This window comes from Venturia canescens, chromosome 10 (assembly GCF_019457755.1).
Source record: "Venturia canescens isolate UGA chromosome 10, ASM1945775v1, whole genome shotgun sequence".
Lineage (NCBI taxonomy): Eukaryota > Metazoa > Arthropoda > Insecta > Hymenoptera > Ichneumonidae > Venturia > Venturia canescens.
Window position 1 is genome coordinate 10,899,206 of NC_057430.1, and position 24,875 is coordinate 10,924,080.

The 24,875-nt window shown below is 38.7% G+C and overlaps 1 protein-coding gene across 4 annotated transcripts in view; it reads left to right on the forward strand.

Annotated features, from left to right (window-relative positions):
• Positions 1-24,638, forward strand: part of plx (PTB_TBC1D1_like and TBC domain-containing protein plx) — a 30,959-nt gene extending 6,321 nt beyond the window's left edge. For 2 of the 4 annotated variants that reach the window (XM_043430865.1, XM_043430868.1), the window contains 14 exons: positions 836-1,045; positions 15,256-15,405; positions 15,935-16,132; positions 16,216-16,515; positions 16,959-17,163; positions 17,274-17,393; positions 17,640-17,862; positions 17,972-18,268; positions 18,391-18,680; positions 19,088-19,566; positions 19,939-20,191; positions 20,279-20,397; positions 20,479-20,703; positions 21,200-24,638. In XM_043430865.1, coding sequence (XP_043286800.1) covers positions 836-1,045; positions 15,256-15,405; positions 15,935-16,132; positions 16,216-16,515; positions 16,959-17,163; positions 17,274-17,393; positions 17,640-17,862; positions 17,972-18,268; positions 18,391-18,680; positions 19,088-19,566; positions 19,939-20,191; positions 20,279-20,397; positions 20,479-20,703; positions 21,200-22,147 — 4,017 coding nt within the window. In that variant the 3' untranslated portion in view covers positions 22,148-24,638. Of the gene's footprint in view, positions 1-835; positions 1,046-5,230; positions 5,639-11,932; positions 12,822-15,255; positions 15,406-15,934; positions 16,133-16,215; positions 16,516-16,958; positions 17,164-17,273; positions 17,394-17,639; positions 17,863-17,971; positions 18,269-18,390; positions 18,681-19,087; positions 19,567-19,938; positions 20,192-20,278; positions 20,398-20,478; positions 20,704-21,199 lie in introns of those variants that run through there. The other 2 variants (XM_043430867.1, XM_043430866.1) reach the window with 2 other exon arrangements.
• Positions 24,639-24,875: the final 237 nt, after the last annotated feature.

A 24,875-nucleotide genomic window follows, 5' to 3' on the forward strand; every position in this document is an offset into this window, starting at 1 on the left:
ACCAGGATTCGAGTTCTCGGTTCTCGTTTCAGTGGAACAAATACCTCGAGAACTTTGCTCCGCGAGGAAAATCCCGTCAGACTCGTTCGAAAAGTCTCGAAAACAAGTTGTAAATATTTTCAATTATTTTGCTTTCCACCTCGATTGATCGTCGAAAGAATTTCTATGAAAAAATTGTACGAAAGCGTTTTTTGTCACTCGTCGACGCTTCTCATTATTTCGTACACTTTCAATATCGTAACTCTACGAATTCGCGACTTTTAAACTGTCACTCGACCTCTGAATATTCGAAGCACTCTATTAATTTAAAAAAAGGACATGAAAAAGTGAAGGGAAAAAACCCGAAAGCCATATAAACATAATCGTTGAAAAATTTACTTTGTGCTATCTGGTCACGTCGATCTTCCGACGTCGAGCTCGTTTCCGCGTCCACTTCAATCTTGTTTCTTGTCAAACGTGTGCCTTTCACGTGTTGCAGACTGGTGGATAATGACATATAGGTCGAGTAGACACAAACTCGTTAGTTTGTGAGTATTTTCATGATCGATCGTTGGGAAAACAATATTTGGCAAGTTCAGGAAAAAGTAGGACAAAAATATGGGTAGAAAAGTGATTTATAAAATTTCTTTGGAGTGGGAAGAGAAATGGAGGAAAAGGCTTCCGGGGAGAAATTCCTTTTCGAGTTCGACGAGATAATTCGATCGAGAATTAGATAAGATCGTGATAAATTAACACAGTAACGTGAATACAAAACGATTTTTGCCTGATTTTTATAAACGTTTTGAAAAGCCCAGAAAATTCGATGTTTTGCTCACAGTGGACCTTCAAATTTCAGGTAAATCTTCACGTTGCTTCCGGCTACATATCAGCTTACACGAAAAATGAAGAGACGCCATTATTTCGTCACGCCCTGACCGGCAAGTCGAAGCCTCAGCCAGTTTCAACGAATAATCAAGACTCGAAGAGCGGCAGCTTCGTTTATTACATCAAAGGGGATGACGGTCGTTTTCATTATCATCTCTTCAAGGTCAAGGACAGTCAAACGGTGAGTAAGAAAGCGTGATCGATCGAGAGAAAAATCAATCGGGCAAATCATGCCGGACGAATGATCGTGAAAGCTTAAAGAAAATTCGAAACTCGTTCAATTTTCTAATAAGACAAAACTGAATCTGAAGAATCTAATACGAAACTGACGAAACCGAAAAATACTTTGAAGAAACGCACAATTGTGCATCTTGCAACGTGATCAATTAGGCAAAGCGTTAACCACGAAGACCAGGATGAGAACGAATAAAAGGACGATCAAGATTGATCGATCCTCGTTTCTCAAATGTACACGGATGTCATCATTGTCCACGTGTTCCTCGTCGCAAATCGTTTGCTTTTTATTGAGGATCTAACGTTCCTGATTCGTCATCATTTGTTACGATATTCGTACACGCGATTATATAAGAAAGAGAGAGAAAAAGCAATCGGAGAAAGGGAGGGAGATTCACACGCGTCGACGTTTGCTGTGCGACTGTATAGAAATCTTGTGAGGTATTTGTGAATGAGATGCTGTCGCTTTAACGCCTACCACGTTTTATTCTCCCCCTTTCTTTCTCTATTTCCTTGTCTATTTAAGAAGTAGATTGTCGCGTGTATCTTCCTATGTGTGCGCGCGCCGCCTCCCGAGAACTCTCGAGAGCTGTCAGACAGTTTGGCAACTGCCAAATGTGTGAAAATTTTCCCTCTCCTCTTCCCTGATTTTCACATCTTTTTCACGTGTACAGGCACCTTTAAAATAAAAAGGAAGAAACTCTGAAATTCATCTGAAATAACACGAACTCGAAGTAGCATCGAAATTCATGACTTTTTGAGAAAAAAAAAGAATCTAGGAATTTCTGGGAAGAATTCGTTTCGAAGCTACCGTAAAATTCTAAATTTTTGGATTCGTTTTCAAAAATCGCTTTACACGGACCATCAAAATGGCTCTAATCAGTGAATAATAAATGAAAATGAATTCTATCGAAGGATTTGGGATACGAATGGATTCTCAAAGGTCGTGGTTCATCCTTTTTCCCGTGATTTTAATGCAAAGTCCATTTTTCTCCTCATTCCGTAAATCCAGAATTTTTTTATTACTCGTGAAATGTTTTTTACCAATCACAATCAACGACATTTATATTCTGCCAATTAAGACTTTGATATTTTATGTTTCAGCAAAGATAATCTCATTTCTTCACGTAGTAAAGATAACTGAAAAATTTCAGTAGAAAAGAATGCGTCGGAGGATAAAAATGAACGACGAGGATGATAGTTCGGCAGAGGTGGGCTGAAACGTCCTGTACAAATTGATCCATAGAAAATAGAAACTCTGAGGAAATTGGTGGCACGACTCTTTCACGTGGCAAACTGATCTTTTCTCGTTTCATCCTCTCATCCCGATATAAACTCAATCGTATCGCTGTGCTTTTTATAACCGGCGCGAACGAGTGTGATCGTTACGATGAAGAATACAAGGATAAGAAAGAAGCAGCGATGACGATATTTTCCGTACGCGACGGGTTCCGACGGAGCGATTTAACTTTTTGGCTTCGAGCGTGGCCACCTCATTCGTTACTGATTTTCCCCTCTGCGATCTATATGCTCCCACGCGTATATGCAACACGGCTGAAGTTTCCCCCGAAGTCCGAATCTCGAAATAGCAAAAACACGTGAAGAGAACCGAGCGATCACGCGTGAACCTGATGATGAGAAGCTCACATCACTGAAACTCGTTCCAATTGACACTGCTGACCCAAAATCAATATGAAACGATCGCTCCCGAGCCACGCAGACTGCAATTAAGATCGCGACTGCTTTACACACCTTATTCAAACAGAAATTCAACTCTTTCATTCCGGATACTATTTCTGCGAAACTGAGATGAAATTTAATTGATGTTCCAACAACTTTCTAAGGTTTTGCTTGGAAGTGCTCGATGCTCATGATTTTTCAACTTTTTCCCCGATCTCTCGTCCAATATTCGAACGAGAGTTGCGGAAGCGTAAAATTTTTTATAATTCGTTTTCAACATTAGCATACGATCATGGAATTGTCAAAAAATGATTTGCAGATTTTTTAATGCGATAAAAATCTCTTTAATGCGATAAGTTTTTCGACAAAAAAATATGCAAAATTTACGATTTTTTATTGATTTTCCGTAAATTTTTCATAAATTTTTCGTAAATTAAGCAATTTGATTATTCGTCAAAAACCATTTCGCCGCAAAGTTTCGAATCTGATTGAATATCTTCAAAATTCCACTCGGCTGCCAAGTTTCAAGGTCCTGATCGAACGAAACGTTTCCTCCTGAATTTCATTGATTTAGTCAATTTTAGAACATTTCTCGAAGGCTCGAAAAAATACTCCATTTTTTCTGACAAAGTGGGGAAAGAGATCTCCGGCAAAATTGATTTGAAGGTCACTTGACGGGATTGTGGCGAAGAATATTCTTCGCGTGCGATTGGGTGTCTCGTTGACGGTAATCAAGCGAATTTGCCAGCACGCACACGCACCGTTAATATTTCGAATGATGTACGAGGTAATTATTAACGGAGCGAACGCGTGTCTCTCGGGAAAAGAGAGAGAGAAAAAAATGATGGAAAGAAGGAATGAATAAAAAACGGAGATTCGTCGTGATCAATCGTGAGATTTCGCGACGTTGCCATTTCGCGTAACGATTAAATTGAGAAAAAGATGAAGGAGAAAGAGGACGGAAGAAGTAGAAAAAAACGGTACTCGCTGATTTTATACTCGTGCTACATGGTCGAGCGAGCTCAAGTTTTTGCATAGAAATCTTGCGAGGAAATTGGGTCGTCGATACTTCGAGAGTTTACTGCACTGTCGCCTGTTTATATTCGAATTCATGAAACAAGGATTTTTTCTCTCTCTTTCTCCCGCTCCTTTCTTTCTTGTTCGCGTTTTTTTTTTTCATTCTTTCTTCACCTCTTCCTTTCTACTCGATCTTCGGGAGCATCGATCCCGCACGAATCGTCAATCTTGTCACGATCTTGCCAATACACGCGGGGATAAATCGCTTCGATTTTATTCTCAGTTTATTTTTCTCCGCATTTTTAATTGCGAATTCAGTTCACGATCGCGGCTAACGGCACGAAAAATTCGTTTCTTTTTCTCTCAAATACATTTCCCAATGTTCCCTTATGACGTTTTCTGAAACTTCTATTCATCCGACGTCAAAATTTGTTTTTTTACTGCTCTCTCAGTTTCCTTTGAAATATCGAAAACCTGAATTCAAGGCTTATAAACTTTATTCAAACTTTCAAATATTTATATTTTTTCATCATTTTTTCTTGACTCAATTCTCGCATCATCCAAGCTTTTCCCTTTCGTCAAATGCCTTGAATGAGATCGAAGAAAAAAACGTAAAATCGTCGCAATTGGTGAACTGAAAAATTTAGAAGAAAACTGCGCAGTCGATTCGGAGAGAAATTTTCAAGAACTAGAATGAGAAGAATTTGAAGTAAATCGCAAAATACGTAAACCGTGGAATTTTGCATTAGTCAACGATTTCGCGAATTAATCGTTACTCCTATTCTTCCATCGAGCTCTTAAAACGACGCCTTAACAAATTATCGATTCTTTCAATCAAGCTCCGCACAAATAATGAGAGAATATCCCGTGCATTTGTCATTGGAATAATTTTTTGATCGTCAAAAAAAAAAAAGAAAACAATTTACGAAAAGCACAAAAATTGTAATGAGAATTGAAAAAAATGTAATTTTCTCAAAATATTTTCATCTCTCCCTCTCTCTTTGTTTCTTGTTCCTCATACGATCGGTCCCGTTCGCAATAAACTTTGAACCGGCGATTTGGTCTCGATGTCAGTTTCAAAGCTGGCTTGGGACATGTGTCTTTTGGCAGAGAGTCAGGTAGAGCCAATCGTCTTCTAGTTCCAATAGCACGTTTCTACGACCTTTCCATCTCTCTCTGGCTCTTTCTCTCCTGCTCTCGGCGGTTGATTTCGAGTAATTCGGTCTCTGTCTCCGATGTTTCCCACGTATTATGCACGCAATATGCACCTGTGAATACGACGACGACGACGACGAAATGGACACACGCCCGCGAGACGACGCACTATTATTAAATTTGTCCTTAGACAAGAGAGCCTCGGTTAAATAAAAAGAAATAAAAATACAAACGACAACATCGTCGGGCAAGCAGAAGCAGAAAGGAGAGAAAAAAAGCAGTAGCGCAGTGTCGTAGTCTCTCTCGGTCGTGAGTCCACTTCTCTCCTCTGCCATAGTTTTCATTCAAACGTTCGCGAATGGACGAGACGCGCGATTTTCTCCTCGTCCGCGATTTATTCACGTCTTCGATGTCCATACGATTATTGAGCATCGAAAACACCTCGTTTAATAAACTTATTTAACAATCGTGTCAAATAATCAGTCCTCGGGAATTCTGTGCTGTGAAACACTCGTTTTCTTATTTTTCCTTTTCTTCGCATCTGCAGTGCTCGACGTGACTATTCCGCTAAGGAATAATTTGTGATACTTTTTTTCCCGTTGTAACCGGACGTTCAATTTTACTGTTGAGCGCCGCTATTTTGCCTTCGAGATCAGGATTTATAGACCGCTCGAAAACGGACGAATCGGTGAGTTGCCTCGGAATTACGGAGCCGAAAGCTTTACGAATTTGACAAAAATTTACATTTTTACACTCTTTTTGAACGTTCGAATGAAAGTTCGTCGAGCCTCCAATTAATATTTGCACTCGTTTCTAGCCACTTGATGGAAATGACACGACGATTATTTTGAAATTTCTATTCCATTGGATTCGGCCCACAAAATTGTTAGAGGAATTTTATTTTCCATCGGAATCTCATTTTGTGGGCGTGAGAAATATCGAAAAAATACGCTTTTCAACGATCCGTGAATCGACAGCGAGCCCGTCGCGATAAATGCCGATGTTTTGCTCAGTTTTTCTAATCTTCCGGTGCGAACGACGGCTGGAATTTCAAATGAGATTACGCGCTCTTTAATTACACTGCGTGTAGCATTTTAATATGAGAATGATGCGCTACTTCGTCGGGGGACTCGATTCCTTTGGTTTTCACTGGAATTGTGTGTTTACACAGGTTTCCAGCTTCACTTCCTTTCTCTTGCCCCCCCTCGGAGCTGTCTGCACTAAAAACCGTTTATTGGAGTGGCTGCACGCGGAAGAGCGTGAGCAAAAGTAGGTTCCCCTTTATCTCGGGCCCCATTAACTCGATTTCCAAAAAGAAGTCTCCAACTATCGAAGAAGGTCGACGAGATCGACGCCGCCGCAGGTCTAAACGTCTCCTTCTCGCGATTATGCAAGCAATATTTTCATAGGTTTGTGAGCATACTCCGAGCGCGGTGTCTCGTGGGTGTAAAAGCGCACGGCTCACGTCAGCTTATCTCCTTGATTTTCTTTCCGAGTCGCATTAGAAGGTGCAATCGCAACTGCAAATTCGTTACGTAAAGAGTGTTCGGAGCGGAACCAGGGGCCTTCGTCGGTGTTGTTTCGAGGGAGAGTGGAGCGTCGAAAGACGCGAAAAAAGGGGCGAAGAAACCTCGAACTGCACGTTTTATTTAGGCTGGAAGAAAAATCGGGGCAACGGTTCCCACTTTTCAAGGCCACGCTTCGATTCGCGGCTGAAAAAGTCTCTCGGAATGGTATTCCGAAGTCGGAGGAAAGGGAAAAAGTAAAACGTGTAAACGGAGTCGCGACACCTCGGAATAGTCGAGATAAAAAAGCGTGAATAATCGAGCGATAATTGAGAGATTTGCCGGAGGATCTTTGCTCCGCAAAAACGGGAAAAAGCTCTTGAGTTTTTGCGAGTCGAAGGAGGTCGAAACGGGTCGTAAAATCCTCGAGGAATTAGCTCTCGACGGCTGTTAGACGCTGCGAATTCAACATAGTTCAAAACTTTTTTCTCCTTTTCGAAATACCGAAGACGGGGTGGGGAGAGAGATCGGGGGAAAAAGCAAGCGTCTCGTGACAATGCGACGATGATCGTTGCACTCTTGCGATTTTTTTTTACACTCGCCGAGCGATCTTTTGTTTCGTAACGCGTAAATATACGCGGAAATTTCATACAGACATTTTTCTACACGTTTATATATTGGGATCCACGCCGATCCACGCTCAATTGCATACTTGACTCTTTGGCCTGGCCGATGCGCTTTACTCGCGTATATTCGCCACGCGGATGTAAAATGACTGTGGTTAAACGTCGGACTCGCACGAGTGTACTTACTTTCAATTTTTACCTTTTTTCTCCCACACCACAGAAACGCGCGAGTATTTTTCTGTTCTGCGATGCTCGTCGTCGTCATTCGCCCGCGAATTCTCGACGGCGTTCTCGATAGAGACGCGAGAACGAATCAAAGTTGGTGCGGATGCGATTGATTTACGGAATAAAAAACGAGCAATCACGAGGAGGTGCAGGGGCAAAAAACACTGCTTTTTATCATCTTTTATCGTTGCGCTCAATGAATTATTTAAGAATCTCCTGCTGGTCACGTTTCATCGATTACCCTTAGCTTACCAACACCAGCCAGTTTTTTAAAACAAACATATAGTTTTTGTCAAATTGTTCAAAAATCAAAATTCAACCGAACTTACGCCAGGTGATTTTGATAAGAATGCTCGTGTAATTTCAATCAATAGATGCTGCTTTCTCGTGTATTTTCATTACCCCTTAATGAAGTTTCTGACAAAAGAATTTAAATAAATTGAGTCATTGATTGCATCCAACTGCTTGTACATCAAATGAGCTCTGGAATGGAATGTAAAATTATGATTGTATGAGGGAACCATTAGAAATAATTTTATACTGTATACATACCATGAAAATTAGAATTTCATATGTGGCTGTTTCAATATTGAAAAACCATTTTATTCCTTTTAGCTGTACTTTGCAGGCACTTTGAAGGACGAAAAATAATTTCATTATGATGATTAAATGTTGATTCGTTCTTACGTGCTGCCTGTCATTTCCGAATAAACGTATGAAATTTTACAGGTTATTAAGGATCGCTGAAGTTTCAAACGTTGGACTTGAACGAAATTGGAAAAAAAAAATTTTCGATTCACCTCTTTTTTATTTCACGAATCACTTCGTGAGGTCAAAAAAGGAAGATTGCTAAGTTTGGTGAAAAAATTCGTTCCGGAAAACCCCCATTTTAAGGGTCAAAATTTTCAAAAATTTCAAAAATCGAAAAAATGACCTCCCACGATGGGTTCGAAACATGTTTCACGCGATTCTGAGTCGAATGAGACAAAGTTGTAATGACCGAAAAAAAATAAAAATTTCGAAGGCAATAGACTATGAAAAAATTCCAAGGTTCGAAAATTTTGAAAATTTTCGAAAATATCAAAAATCAATAAATGACCTCCCACGATGGGTTCGAAACATGTTTCACGCGATTCTGAGTCGAGTGAGACGAAGTTGTAATGACCGAAAAAAAATAAAAATTTCGAAGGCAATAGACTATGAAAAAATTCCAAGGTTCGAAAATTTTCGAAAATATCAAAAATCAAAAAATGACCTCCCGCGATGGGTTCGAAACATGTTTCACGCGATTCTGAGTCGAATGAGACAAAGTTGTAATGACCGAAAAAAAAAAAAATTTCGAAGGCAATAGACTTTGAAAAAATTCCAAGGTTTGAAAATTTTGAAAATTTTCGAAAATATCAAAAATCAATAAATGACCTCCCACGATGGGTTCGAAACATGTTTCACGCGATTCTGAGTCGAATGAGACAAAGTTGTAATGACCGAAAAAAAAATTCGAAGGCAATAGACTATGAAAAAATTGCAAGGTTCAAAAATTTAAAAATTTTTCGATAATTGCAAAAATCGAAAAAATGACTTCCCACATATTTTTTTTTCTTAATGTTTAATCGGAATTTTGAACTAATATTCTGCAAGAGCGTAAAATTCTACGTCGATATACCTGAAAACAACATTTTTTCAACGGCTATAACACAAAAAATAATCGCGTTGAAAGTTTGGATGCTCGGGCATTAATGGGTTAAAAAACACCCACGGAACACAATGTTCTGAAGCGAATTTTTCGATCAATCGTGGCAAGTCCCTCTGTTCCTGCCTCGAGAAGCAAATCGTGAATAAAAAAAAAATAAGAATGATCATTTGTCTCAAAATTCAGCTCGGGACGGTTTTGTCGACAATTGTACCCTTGTGACGGGGGTATTCCGGAACGAATATTTCGACCAAATTTGGCACGTCTTCTTTTCTTGACTTCACGAAGTGATTCAGGATATAAAAAAGATATGATTTTTTTTTTCAATTTAGTTGAAGTCCAACGTTGGAAACTTCAGCGACATAAAGATCACACATTTTCCAATTGTTATATATGTTGGTTACATATATGGAATCTCCAAGCATAAGAATTATAATCCGACCAGAAATGTTGTCAGTCAGCTTCTCATAACAGTCAAAAGCTATATTCAGACGTATTAGAGGCCACTCAGAATACCAATAAAACGACAAGAATAAAACTCCCAAAATATTGCGCACACGGATTTTTTTAGTTAGGGAAACTTGAAAATCTTTTTCTTGTTTTCTAGTAATCAAGGAAAACATTTTCCGACGATGTTCGCCTGAAAAAGCAGTTCAGTAAAATGGAGTTTTGCCGAGTCGTGCCAAAACTCGAATGTTTTCCTATTTGCAACACGTGCAAATTTGTTTATACGCATTTTTATTACTTTCGTGGATATTCAAGGCCGCATTAGAGTGGGAATAACGAGAAGAACGGTCGTAAATAATGCCCGGTAGCTGCGAGCTTATTCGCAGGAGAGTGGATTCGATGCTGGGGGAAAAAAGTGTGTAGTCTTACACACTGTACACTTTTTGTAAAGTGTAATGCAACGAAATAGCAAAGTTAAGGTAGATCATGTCCGAAGGGTCGTATTTTATTGGGTGTTTAAGTTGAACCGATTTTTACTCCTTAATTAAAGATATAATCACTCTAAATCCATGTCAAAATTATCAATTCGATATTGCAAATAATTTCTTTCAACTTATCTTTTGGCGAATGAAATTACAAGCCATTTATTAATCGGGGATCCATCGCTGACTGAACCCCAAACTCGATTCGTCCCTGGCGAAATTACTACAGTGTTTTATGTAAAAAATCGCTTTAGAGAGCGCAAAGGGATAACACAAAGGGAAATTGATGAAGAAAAAAGTTTTAATAAAAAGACAGGAATGGGTCAAGCCAAGAAGGAACAAAATGCCGAATTAAGCAAGTGTGAGGTTACACGAGTGCTCATTACCAATTTCGTTCAATCTTGAACGTAATATATCTTTATTGCTGCTGAGAAAATCGTCTCGAATTTTTTCCCAAACCTTCATTGCGTACTTTATTGTTATTGTGTACTTTTTCATAAACTTCGTAAGAAGCGTTCATTCGTTATTGCCAAAGATAAACCATTTTTTACGCCTAGTCTCTATTTGTCTCAATAAACAATGAGACAAGCCCTTTAAAATTTGATATTCAGTCGATCAACCATTTAAATTCTGTTAATTTAAAGACTTTCTTAAGAAAATCGTTTCGTGCATGAACTACCTTAAACAAAAGGAAGCCGGTCCGAGTCTCAAAGACGTCATCGCGTCCAATTAAATTCGTCTTCCCCTCATTTCTACAGAGTTGTTGTCGAGGGAGAGAGAAGGAACGAGTGAATACAGGCACAAGTTCATTTTTACCTGGTGGTCTGAGAATAGCCGGAATGCTATCGCGTCTCGGCAAGAGGTTGGGGACCCTCGTAGTTTTTCGTCTCTCTTTTTTCACTTGTATTTTTCCAAGTTTCTTAACCTCTTTTCGCAGCCAGCCTGGAAGAAAGCACTTTCGTTCCAAGCCACGGAAATGTCAATATTTTTTTCAGGCCTTCCTGCTTCAGGTTTTTCGACAATTGGCCTTATTCGGTGGCCAAATTATCGTACTTCATATCGACTAAGGGCATGTGTCATATTTTCTAGAGCCTCATTCGATCCCCTTCTGCGAGCAAGACTCTCACTGCGTTTCGGGGACGACACTCCCCTACACTAATCCAATTACTCATCACACTAATGGAGAAAAATAATAATCAAGATTAATGTAAGAAACAGCGACACATGAAGGCCCTTATTTTTGTTGTTTCTCGCGGAAGAACCCCACGGAGAAAGAGCAAATTAATTCTTTCGGCACGATCGTACTTGCCTCAATGTCATCCGATCATATTTATCGAACGAGAAACATCAAATTCTCACCAATTTATTAAATACTGTAAATTACTCCAAAACAATCGTTTCGTCACTTCAATTTTTGTGCCAATCGCCCGAATATGCTTCCATTAATTTCTCGTTCGAACCTTTCCCATACAGTGGAGTCGTTAAAACCCTGCTTTCGACGATGAAAGTTTTCGAACGAAGACGATCAAAAATCACATGAGAACTCGTGCAATTTTGAGTATCTTTCGAAAAAATCAAAAAAAGTCATAAAATGTTGAAACAATTTTAAAATTGATGACTTAGAAAAAAACAATGAAACAAAATGCTCTCGATTGAATGAAATAATGAAAAAAGGAATGAGGAGTGTCGCGGTGATGTGAGAAATGCATTGATCATTTTTTCAGGTGAAATGAGAGGAAATTGAAGCGAATAAATAGTCGACTGGAGCATCACAATTTGGATGTTTCTTGCTGCACAACCTTGGTTTTCTTGCTTCCTCTTGCGAGGATCTTTGACGTACGTTTATCGTCTCAATCGTTCGTTCCGCGGCTCTGTAATCCCGCGTATGTGTGTTAACACGTTGGTGTGTCGATATAGTTAAACGATCATCAAGAAATAGAGAGTGGAGCACGTTCGAAAGAGAGCATGGGCTATTCGCATCGACGAGCACCCACCGAGCAGCCTCGAGTTGTTCCCTCTCGGGGCTTTTCTACGCACACCAGAAAGCTCCGAAGAGAGTTGCCAGTCGACGTTCGTACCTCCGTCCTCCAGGGACGTCGAGCGTGGAACACGCGCGTCTTTTCCTGCCGAAGTGTTGCTCTCTTATCGTCTCCATTTTATCTCCTTTTTTCGTACTATTTTCGCGCTACGTTCGACCGCCCAAGGGAAAGTGAAATTACCTTAATTCCATTTTCGGCTGAGTGAATTTCGCCTTAAAAAACAAAAAGGGATTCTAATCGGGCCCGAAAAACATCCAAGTGCCTGAAAACGTTGAGGGAGTTGAGCTCGTTTTCATTGATTGAGGAGTGAAATAAATTGCTCGAAAGTAACGTTCGAGTGGCTTAAAACGATCGAATTTTTATCGTATTTTCTCGCATTTTCGTCGGGGGACTGGACGGACCTGATAAATTTTTGATTATCGAATCGACCACGGTCGATAGAATTGGAGCAATTACGCTTTGATTTATCATCAAGACAAAATAATTGTTCAAATTGCTTTTGAGGATTACTGTGATCGGAGTGCCATTCAAGGGATTATTTGTTTCCGGCGGAATACGCCAAGTGACTTCCTCTCGATGAAACGTCATTAATTCTAGTTTTCATATCGCCGAGAGCTACGAATTACATAATTATGAACGAGGGCCTGTGAAATTATTGCTTCATTAAAACGATCGCGTTCGTTTCTAGAATAAAAAAAAAAAAAGAAAAAAAAAACAAAGAGAAAAAAGGAAAAGGAAAACAGAAAAGCGATTCTATACTGACGCACAAAATGATTACCGTGCCGATTTCTACCTCCAGCCCCTACGTCACTGTCACGTCGTACAGTGACGCGAGCGCCCTCAATAAAAAACCGCTGGTGAGAAAATTTTATAATAAAAATGATGTCTATTAAATAATCGATAATGCGATAATTTTTTAAACTCAATCATCCCCGCGACACAAGCTTTCCATGAAATTCTGATAAATTGTCAAATTTTTGTCACAAATTTGAAATTCTAACGAAAAAATAGTAACAAAGAGAAAGTCTCGATGAAACGAGAAAAAACAGATCGTGATAACTCAGGCCACAGAGCTTCTGAGGCCGAGGAGAAGATGAGAGAGCAAAAAACGAGAGGAAAAAAAAACAATACGCCGCAGTTCTAAATTCGTACTGAGGCAACGTGAGCAAGAATCCAAAGCCACTGCCAGGCCTCAGAGCGAGGATGACCGTGTTCTCTATTTCTCGTATACGATCGCGAGTACACAAAAAAACGTGCTGGGAGGAGGTATTTTTCGAGCTTGTTTATATTCGAGGAAAAAAACAAATGTTGGTTGGAAGACGGATAGGGAAAGTAACGAAAACAACTGCCTTAAAAGAATGACGATAAGAGGCGAATCATTATGCATAATGAGTACGTTCGATTGGTCACGAAATCCTCGAGAATTTACGACGTCGCGGAAAAAGAAATTGGCAAAAAAATTACATCGATAACGGAATAACAATTTTGTTGGAAAACAACAACCTCGTTCGAGTATCTTTCCATAAAAATATGGAAAATTCGACTCGGTTATGCGACGCAATGTTTTTTCTCTTCGAAAGTCTCTGCTCGATTTATGACTCGCGAAATCGCAGAGACGAGAAGCTACGTCAAATCTCGAAGCAAAGACGCAAACGCATCGTCGACCTCGGACTTTGCGTTCGACGCTTTTGCATCCTCGTTGCATATTCTGCCAATTCCTCTTTTCGTGAAATATTGAAAAGCTCTCGTCGATACGAAAGCTCCACTGCAGCTCGGGAAAAAACGTGCCAATTTTTTCAACCACACAAAGAAGTTGAATTTAGAAAAGGGAAACCTGAGAAATAAGAATTTCATTCGCTTCTAGTAACTCAAAATAGACGACATTCGACGAACAGAAATCTCGACTGGATGCTTGGTCTTTGATCAGATTTTTTCTCTAATCTGCAATTTTTCGACACTCCATTTAGTTGTAACATCGAATCGTTTGATCCTCTACACGATTGCTGATTTCCAAGCTTCTTAAACTCCACGGTTTGGACGAATCGGGCTCCGTTTTCAATCGTGATTTTTCGATCATTGCATATTTTCACAATTCAATTTCGTTCTAAGATTTGATGATACGATTTTGTGCAAGAATTTTCAAATCTGGGTCGAAGCTTCGAGAAAATATTTATAAAAAGAATCTGGATTTGCAAGAGATTCTATTAAATAATTTCATTCAATCCCAGTGAAAAAAAGAAAAATGTATTTTGAAAGAAAAAAATTATGAACCATTTTGAATTACTTTTTTTGATTAAGTTCAGACTTTCAGTAAAATTTAATCTCAGGATTCAACTATTGAATTTTTTTTTTCCATTTTTGGTTCGATTCCAAAGCGTTGAAATAAAAAAAAATGGGCCAAACAGACACGTGTTTCTGGTGATTGCAGTCTCAGATAGATACGAAGCTCCTCCTCACGACGATATATTTTGACGTGTACATAATATACTCGAGTGTGTGTACGAGGCTCTCGAGTTCTGGACTACAATAATGAAAAGCTCGTCCCCTAATTGGATGAGGGAAGCCTCGTTGCTGACGATCTTTCTTTCTGTGTCACCCCAACTATGCAGAATTTTCACTTGGTTTTACTCACCTTTTTTCGACTCGAGAGAGCGTGAGAAATGCAACACAAACAAACACTTTTTTATTCCAGGGATTGAGAGTGGAGATTGTCAAATGTGATTGCTTACTTTTCGTTCGAGTCTCGTTCCGTAGTATACAATTAATTAATTATTTGTGAAAAATGACATTAGAAAACTTCTAATTATTATTATTTGAGGAATCGTTAGTTGTATTTACTTTATTCGCTTTTCTATGAGGGAAAAATCCGAAAAAATTCAACTTTGCTGATATTTTTAGTAGAATCATAAAATGTAGGACGAAAAATAATTGCTTGGATATTTCGTTGCGTATTTTGGTCGACGTCAACCTCACTTATTCCGCTTGCGAAATGAATTTTCTTCATCGGCTGTCACTGGTCTGAGAGGTGCGAGCCAATGTACCATTGTTTCACTTTTGAGTACTCGTCCTTGAGCATTGGCCTAATTTTGCAGATTATTTAATCGCGAAGATTATTATTCGTCATTATTGCGAATAAACAGTTCGTTTGACTCGACGACCTTTGCGGTTAAATCTTTCCTGACTCCGCCGCTTTTTTATCAAGTCTTCATTGTTTCTTCCCCCACAAAAATTTATGCGTATGACAATTTATTGATTTCCTAATGAATTCCATTATTCTTTCTTGCTCTTTAGGTTCAAGAGTTGTTCAGCGCGATGAAGGAACAAGCGTCGTTGGCCAGGATCGATAAAGATCGCGATGTGCCCCAGAGATCTCAGAGCAGCGCTGCAACGCTCACTACAATTGGGGCTGACATATCGCCGAGTTCTTCTCACTTCTTTGAGGTAATTGAGGAAAAAAGTTGCTCTCTCTCTCTCTCTCTCTCTTTGCTGTTCAAGGACTGGGATTGGAGTAAAACTTTGTAGCTTCCTTCAAGCAAAAATTCATCGATAAACAATGAGCCAATTTTTGGACGTTTCAAGAAATGACTTTTCATTCTTTTTCCATGACTCATTTTTTAGATGTTTCTAAACCCTTTTTAAAATCTACAATAAAAATATGAGTTTAGTACACGCTTTTACGTCAAAAATATTCAATACAAAAATAAAATTACAATGCATTTAATGTTCATGTTCTAAAACACAATTTGGATGAAATCAAAAAGATGCGCAAAAACTGAGGAAAATTAAAATTTATTTGGAATAACAACAATTCGTTAATCGTGAAAAAACTCTGATATTTCAATCGAATATTTTCTTGAAAAAAATAATCATCAATCTTCGTAGCGTTTGAAAAAATGCAATTTTCTAAGACTTCGAGGTTATTTTCATGTTAATTTATGGATCGATTGTTTTTTTTTTTTACTCTAAAAAGGTGCTGTACGTTGGAAAAATGAAGTTGCCGCATCAAAAAGTACCGGAATCGTTTATCGATGATGCCCTCGTCAAATTTCGAGCCCACGGTCTCGAAAAGTCGAAATCTTCGACGAGCAATCTTCTGCAAGAATGTCAGCAACTTCGGATACAGGCGATTAGCGCAAATTTGTCGAGCGAGATCCGAAGAGGCAGCGCCGTGAGAATAAATTCTTTGACTTTTTGTTTTTACTGGAGCAGGTGAGAAAAAAGAACTCCCTTTTCACGTCAGATTTATTGCAGGATTCAAGCACCAGCGAACTGGGGAGCACAGACAATGTTTCCAGCTCGACGGTTCTGTCACCCTCCAGCCCGTTGGGGGTTGCCACCGCTCTTGGTGGTTCCGTCGAATCTCTGCCACCCTCAAATCGCGGCAATAATTCACAACAAGATAGTCCAAACGTGCCAAAGAAAAATCTCACCTCGAGAATAGACGTCCCCGAAATGATGAGAAATAGGGCTGCCTCCACCGGAAGTGTCCTCGGACCACGACGTGATTCTTCCAAAGGAAACGACGATCACAATCGCACAATGCTATTTCAGGTTGGATCATCGTATTTTCACTCTTTTATCCCGAATAAAGGAGACAACAAAAATTACGTGAATTTCGCTTTTTAGTGATGTGACAAACTTTTTAAAAAGATCCTCGTTCATGTATAAAAATTGTGTGAAAAGCTTCAAATTCATTGACGAGTTCCCTTTTTTACTTTCATTTTTTTCATTTGCTTTGCTATCGTTGAGTTTGAATTTTTTTTATAGTATTTTCTGCATACTTTGATGAATAAAATACTCTTTGAAGGATTGGGCCATAAAGTTATTAAAATCGTCGCTCAATTGAATTCTGTGCTTCGAAAAATCTTTGACTTTTGCCCTGCCGTTCGCAGTTCGAACGTTTGAAAAAAATGTTAATCGCCTTTAGATTACAAAGAAAAACCATTGTGTAGATTTCCCCTTCGCTAACATTTTTTACAATAATTCTTTTCCAGGTTGGCCGTTACGATTTGAGACTCATCAGCCCCGACAGAAAACAAGTGTTGCTCCATAAACAGCTCAAGGACATCGCGAGCTGCGTTCAGGGAATAAAAAATGCCGAACACTTCGGATTCATCTGCAGAGAGCCGACAATGGAGTGTTTCATCGGTTATGTCTTTAAATGCCAATCGGAATCTGTGGCTGATGATCTTGTCGGAGGTAAAAAATTTCCCTCGAACGAAAGGAGAGAAAAAAAAGTGTTTGGGACTCGACTTAAAAATTGTCAATCACGTCATCGTTTCTTACTAACTTTGCTGTTCAATTTTCAGCTATAACTCAGGCTTTTATTGCTACGTGCAATGGCACAAGAAAAGAAAAACATCATCCCGTTTTTTCGTGCGAACATTGCCCGATGGTTTGGTACAATAAACTGTGCCAAGAGATCGAAGGTAAAACTTGATCGTTTCATTTTATTCACATTGGAAAAAATTGTTACTTTAAAAAACTGTAGAAGAAGTAGCTCGTAGTGAAAGAATACGTTAATGATTATTGAAAAATCGTAAATGAATGAAAGAAATTATAAAGTAATGTTTACGGTTGTAGATTCACGAAATTAATGCATTATCGACGACGCGTTTGTGTGTTAATTATTCTGAAATTCGTGTCCATTATTCCTTCATTATTTTTGACAATAGGTCAAAATGAAAGAAAAACTCAAAGTATTATCATATCCCGGATGGAAATGTTGCCCGAGGATGAGCAAGAAATCGTGTTGACTAAATACGAAGGTGCGAAATCAGCCGGAGGTTGTGGAGTCGGGAATACACTCCGGGAGCAAAACCAATTTTGGATGCTGTTGCTCCGGGCGCACTGCGAGGCAAAACAGACGCGTCATGTTCACGACACAGCAGAGAATAGGTAAAATTTATTTTAAAATTTGTCAATTGAAATGATTGATTCAAGTAGAAAATCGACGAAAAAACTGCATGAAATTTTCGCTAATGAATCTGGTTTTTGTTCAATTTAGGAGCGAATTTCTCAACCAATATCTTAGCGTCGGAGTCGGAAGCACAATCTTCATGAAAGCGAAAAGGTCACTGACGAACAGCTTCGATCATCTGATGAAGAGAAAGGGCTCGCGAGATGATTTTGGTATGGGTTCGAACCAATACAGCGGTCAAAAAAGCGAAAGACAAAGTCCTGTGAGTTCTGGACCGGGGAGCGTCGATGGGAATAACGATTCCAACAGGCCCAGATCTCTGAGAGTCTCCCCTGAACAACAATTGGTTGTTAATACTGGACCAAAGAGTCCCATGATGGATATGTAAGTGAATTTCCAATTTTTGTACCTTTCAAATGATTTTGAGAAATTTTTTGTGGTCAGTTTGAACCGAATTTTTGTTCATTTCGCTAGAAAATGTTGTTCTATCGAATTATTTGTTACAGATTCCTTAAAGTGGGAAATTCACCAAAGATGTCGCCCACCGAGGCCGAGGGAAACAACAAATATCAATCGAGCGGCTCGTGGCGACAAGCGATCCTGAATCGCGTCGTAACTCCTGGTAAAGACCAGGATAACAAGGATTCGGACGAGCCTGGCAGTGTGAATTTCAATAAAAATCATCAGGGCGTTCCGCAACGACGCACGAAAGAAGAACTCCGGGAGTTATGGAGAAAAGCTATAAATCAACAGGTCATTCTGATCAGGATGGAGAAAGAGAATACGAGACTTCGAGGTACTGCAAAATAAGCGATTCCACGTCGTTCACGACTATTCCGATTCTGTGTTCTATGAAACTACAGATTTTGAAGTCTGTCTCGAAAATCTGTCGAAAAACCAACGAAAAACAAAAGAAAAAATCCCTCGGGATTAGCACAATAAACCATTTAGGGATAATTGAGTCTGAAGAAATCGATGGAATTTAGTCACATGACATTGCGATGTTACATAATCGATTCTTCAAATGTTCATTAGAAAAGTTCCATACAAAGATTAAAAAGAGCGCTTTAAAAATATCGGAAACCACAATTGAAGCATTTCTCTAATTTTCGAATTCGTGATTGAAAAAAAAGTTCGAATCTAGGACCAAACTGAGGATTAATTGGTGTTTCGTTTTCACAAATCCTTCTTATTATATTGCAGTGCGCCAGGAAGAAGCAACAATGAAGAGAATAAAATTGGAGTACGATGAGCTGAGCAGTTGTGCGCGTGAGTTATCCGAAGTGTGGGATTTGCTGGTGAGCAAAGAGTCGCGAATATCAACGAAGTGCGACAATCAAATGTTGTTACAAGCCATAAAGCAGGGAGTACCTCGAGGGAAAAGAGGTGACGTTTGGCAATTCCTCGCCGAACAATTTTGCCTCAAACAGCCACCGATCGAAACGAAAGATTTTCCAAATTACAACACTCCTTACGAATTGCTATTGAAGCAATTGACGTCGCAGCAACACGCGATACTCATCGATCTTGGCAGAACTTTTCCTAATCATCCGTACTTCAGCTCACCTTTGGGCCCTGGACAATTGGCACTTTTCAATCTTTTGAAAGCTTACTCGCTCCTTGATCACGAGGTCGGGTACTGCCAGGGGCTCAGTTTCGTCGCCGGAGTTCTTCTCCTTCATGTACGGTTTTCAAATTTTTACAGAACATTTTCCTGTTATGTGTTCAACAAAACTACATCATTTTGTCCACAACCGAAAATTAATGCCTATTTTCATTTACTGTTGCTTGTAATGGATTCGCGACAAACGACCTTAACGTTTTTTCTAGTGAGGAACAATTTTTTTTGTATTCTTTCAAAATTTTCTTACGTTTGATATAGTTTCCATCAATGAATTCCCACCTTTTTAAAAAAAAACGAAGAGAATCGTGAATAATCGAACCTCATTATCACATATGAGAAACATTTTATACTATAAAGAAGTCTGGCCCGATCTCACACTCCGAAAAATAAATATAATTTATGCGAATCGCTTCTTTCACGTTATTTACAGATGTCAGAAGATCAAGCCTTTTTTCTTCTTCGACATTTAATGTTCCGTCGGGGTCTCCGAAAATTGTATCTTCCTGACATGGCGGCTCTGCAATTACATCTGTATCAGTTGTCAAGGCTGCTTCACGACAGATTACCCGCGATCTACGATCACTTTGACAAACATGAAGTTTCCCCAACTCTTTATGCGGCTCCTTGGTTATTGACGCTCTTCGCGAGCCAATTTCCATTAGGTTTTGTCACCAGAGTCTTTGGTAAATGATTTATACGTGTGAAGGATTATTCGTGAGGCACAACATGATGAAAAGTCGGAAAAATAATTATTTTCATGTTTTTGACAGATTTGCTCTTTCTGGAAAGTTCCGAAGTGATATTCCGCGTCGCGCTGGCTCTTCTCGAAGATCATCAAGATCAATTACTCTGTTGTGAGAGTTTCGAGGAGATAATGGAATATCTAAAAGTAAGAAATATTATTTTGTTCACGACTAAGAATTCTCTGGAAAAACTTTGAATTTACATGACGTTACTTTTTTCCTCGTAGACGAAAGTTCCGGCCGTGGACAAAGCCGTCTTGGATCGTGTAATGAAGCGTGTATTTTATCCTGATATGGAAATAGCGAAACAACTGAATGAATATCGAGTCGAGTATCAAGTTTTGCAAGAGGAGATGATATCGGTTAAGCCTCAGATTGAAAACATCGAAAAACTCGAATTGATGAACAAACAACTGACGCAACAGGTTTCACATCTCAACAATCAACTCGAGGTTAGCATTATTGATTACTATCTCTCATTAATATTTATGGTGACGTTGAACGATGGAGAATGCATTTCATTTCATTCATTTTTTACGCTAAAATTAACGATACAAGCATTGATGGTAATTTTTTTCTAAAGGTTATTAAAATGAAACTTGAAGAGCTGTTTTTTGAAATGAAAAATTATTCAGTTATCAATATTAATCGGTCCCCAAACTGTTTTGTCTTCTTATTCCCATGAAAAGAATTTCAAAATGATATCAACGACGAAGTATAAATTAAAAATTGTCTCACGTATTTGTACATGAAAATGAGTGCAAACTTCAACTTTTTATAAACTATTTGTCACGTCTGAAGTAGAAAATTTTGGGTTTCTGAGTGATTTTTTTTAACAATGTTTGATGGTTAATATCTCAAATACTGGTGCACTAATCTTAATATAAATTTCATTAGTTTTCATCCTCGTGCAAAGATGGAATGAAACAAACGATTTTTTATTTTCAGATCGCGATGAGCAATTTGCACCGTCTAGAAACGACGCGTTCCATTCAAGTATCATCGTTCCACAAGCTCGAGTCGCAGAATCGCAGTCTCGAGGTGACAGTTACGACGTTGGGTTCATTCATCCAGCAATTGATAGATTCCCGAACAGAGATAGAAATTCCTGGTGACGTACGGAGGATAGTGGCCCAATTGAGCGTGGCTGAGAAGCGTCGAAACAGTTTGGCAAAGTCGTATCCGCTGAAGGTGATCGAGGACAACAACAACAGGTACGAGCCGACGAAGAGTAATTCGACGGGTCGTGAATCATCGAAATTCTTGAAAAGCAACAGTTTGATGGAAGCGCCATATCCTCTGAAGTCGGCGTTGAGTCAGCCGAATCTGGGCACAAAGTTGGAAAAAATGTCATCATTTTTCGCCAATTCGCACAACCACATTAGACAACAACGTGCACAAATGGCAGCATTGAGAAGCGAAGGAAACGATCGTACGAACAACAACGACGAGAACGATCCAAAAACCGTAAACATCGACATACAAATAACCGATGATTTGAGTCCGGGCAACGACAATGGAACTTTGCAAAAGAGTCGTGAGAATACCCTCAAAATCGATGCTCTCAGTCTGGAAAAATCGGTTTCCCTTCCCCTGACAAATGCTAAGATAAAACTCAAGCCGACGAAATCCGCTTACGAACTTGGGTCCGTCAAAAAAGTCCCGACGACGAAACTCGAGGACATTTGCAGCGATTCCACGACGAGCCTCACCGGAACCGTTCATCCTCTTGACACCTGCAGCGACGTTAATTTCAAATACGGCGGTACGACCAAACTTAAATCCATCAAGCCGAATACCCGAGCTTCTAACACGAGCAATTATCCACAAACTGATTCTAATCAGAATAACGAAATTCAACAGAGTCAACAGAACCCCGAGATTCTCACTAGATAACAAATGCTACTCCTGACGATACTCGAGGAGAACTGAATTATCATTTGACTCAGGCATGCACTGCCCTGAGCTTCTGCGATCGACGACTCGTCCATTTCTTTGGCCCGAGAAAAAGCTCCGACTTATGTTTTCAACGTTTTTTTTAACTTCCGCAACGGGAATGGGCTCGAGTCGTCCTGCGATTCTTGTGGCTAAAATTGTGTCAGTAGAGTCTCACAGATTGTGTCAATTAAACGAATAACCAAGACGAATTCAAAGGACGGTAAAACCAGACTTTTGGAGTGAGGAAAAGCTTGCAGTAAAGTGAATTAGTCGATCGAAGCGGCTTCCGAGAAATCTTTTAATCCTCCCGGATAAAATTCGTGACTCCTGCAGCCTCGTGGCAGTCCATGATTTTTTCATCCGATTCGACGTCGCGCATGCGAAGCAAATTCATATACTGAGAAAAATCTAAACACAAGGGAATAAAAACAGTATTTCTACATTATCCATTGAAATAGTTAAATAACAAAAAAAAAGAGAAAAAGAATACTCGAAAATGATAATCCCGAGAATCTTGACATTCAAGAACGCACTTTGAATACCGTTCACCGAAAAAAACTGAAAATCGAAAAGAGAACAATAAAATCGCACAATAATCTTTTCCGATGGACGAATTATCCGTTCCCGTCTTCTTCTCAAGTACGAGATCATCCTCAAACAATCCATCATTCAACCGTGTTGAAGAAGCAAAGCAGAGTATTCGAAAACCGAGAAAACAAGAAATAGACGAAAAACGAAGATGACAAAACTTGCTTTATGACAACACGCATCTTTCAAGTGTGCCAACGATTCGAGATAGTTACCATACAGATTTAACCACTTGACGCGCGAAAGATGAGTGAGAGAAAGAGTATAATCCATATCACGAGTAAAATTATTTAAAAAAAAATAAATAACGCATCGATAAATAGAAAACTAAACAGTTGCGAGTATACACTGAACGGTCGAATAACTGCCAAAATTTATGTTCAACGTGACGCACGAACGAGGTGTCAAAAGACGTAATTGAGAGAAACATTATTTTCAAGAACTCATCGCTGCAAGAAAAATACACGAGGATTTCGAAAAACAAAGAAAACTAAGCTAAAAAAACATGTTAGGACGAGCAGAAGAAACTTAAAATATCGGTACAAAACATAAAGAATATTTAATATAAACGATTATCAATCAATATAGATATGTCTATGTGCACTATGAAAAAGTTGACGGTCTCACTGAAGAGGCAAAGAAAAACACAAAAACGTCGCAATGAATCTCTTCACGACCATCTTCGCGTTGCTACTACCGAATAACGAGTAAAAAGAAGGATCCTAAAAGAAATCAAATCATTTTGTTCATCCGAGAATTAAATAGTGCCTTTTTATCGATTCGCAATAATTTTTTTCGCATCATAAAAATACTTAAAATAGTATCGAATTTTGACATTTACAAGAATCTTAGACACGACGATTATGAAAACAATAAAACAAAGATAACGTGTATAAGATGACGATTTTTTTGTTTTGTCAGCGCGCGAGCGTGCGTTTGTATTGACGAGTTTCTGCAACCGGTGTCGAGAATCGATGACGTCATATTTTATAGTTATTAGATTTGTACTTGTCCTAGAATCATAGTGACCTATGCCACATATATTCAACATATAAAGAACCGAATTGGATACTGTAACAATGCGAAAACAATTACCCAGGAGTTTCCAGTAATTGCGAGTAAAATGATTTTTTTTTAATCATTTATGAATCGTCGATTTTTTAACGTAAAATTTCGAGAAACGAAACAAAAAATAAAAACCAAAATAGTTCGTAATTTTCGGTTCCTCCGGATCTGTACCAAATTTTTATGTTCCTTCACGCTTGAATCGTGATACATGAAAAAAAAAAAACACAAAGAAGGAAAAATCCATACGTCAATGACTTCCCGAAGATAAACTAAAAACTTCCATTTAATATTTTTTATTCCACCGGAATAATTGTTGTTGCATGAGCGAACGAGAAAGAGAGAAAAAGAGCGAAAAAGAAAAGGAATGATTGATTATAACCGAGTAGATTTATTGTAAATAGTGATATTAGAATTTAATTCAATAGAGCCCGATGTTCGGAGCTTTCGAATAAAATGAGAAAAAAACGTAAAAATAAATTGGACATAAAAAAAAGAATCGTGATAAGTCGATGTGATGACAAGAACGTACTCTCCCGTATTTACTTTTCAAACTTGTATTCATTTATATTCATCTACGATATATACTCTAATATATTGTTGTACTGTCAATATACGTTGAACTATGTACGAATACGTCTCTTCCCCCTTTTCCAAGCCCATCAAGGGTTCAAAATCTCAGAGGTAAACGAAAATGTATTATATATATTTTAGAAAAGAATCCGTGAATGGATATCGAGTTAAAAATTAAACCATGTGAATTAAACGACTCTAATAAAGCAACGTGAAATCTTGATGTTCAGACTTTTACTTTATTTTGGTATCATTTACTGTTATGATCGATGAGAACATGAAAATATTCGCTGTTTGTTCAGAACTCGGAGAAGTAGGATTTATCGTAGATTCCTGTCGTTAGACATTTTTTATAACGAGTGACAGTCTGATTTCCTGTCAAACTGCAAATTTAACTTGAAAAAGTGATTTATTTTTCTCCTAGTAGCAGATTCCAATAAGCTGCTCAAAACTGACCTCA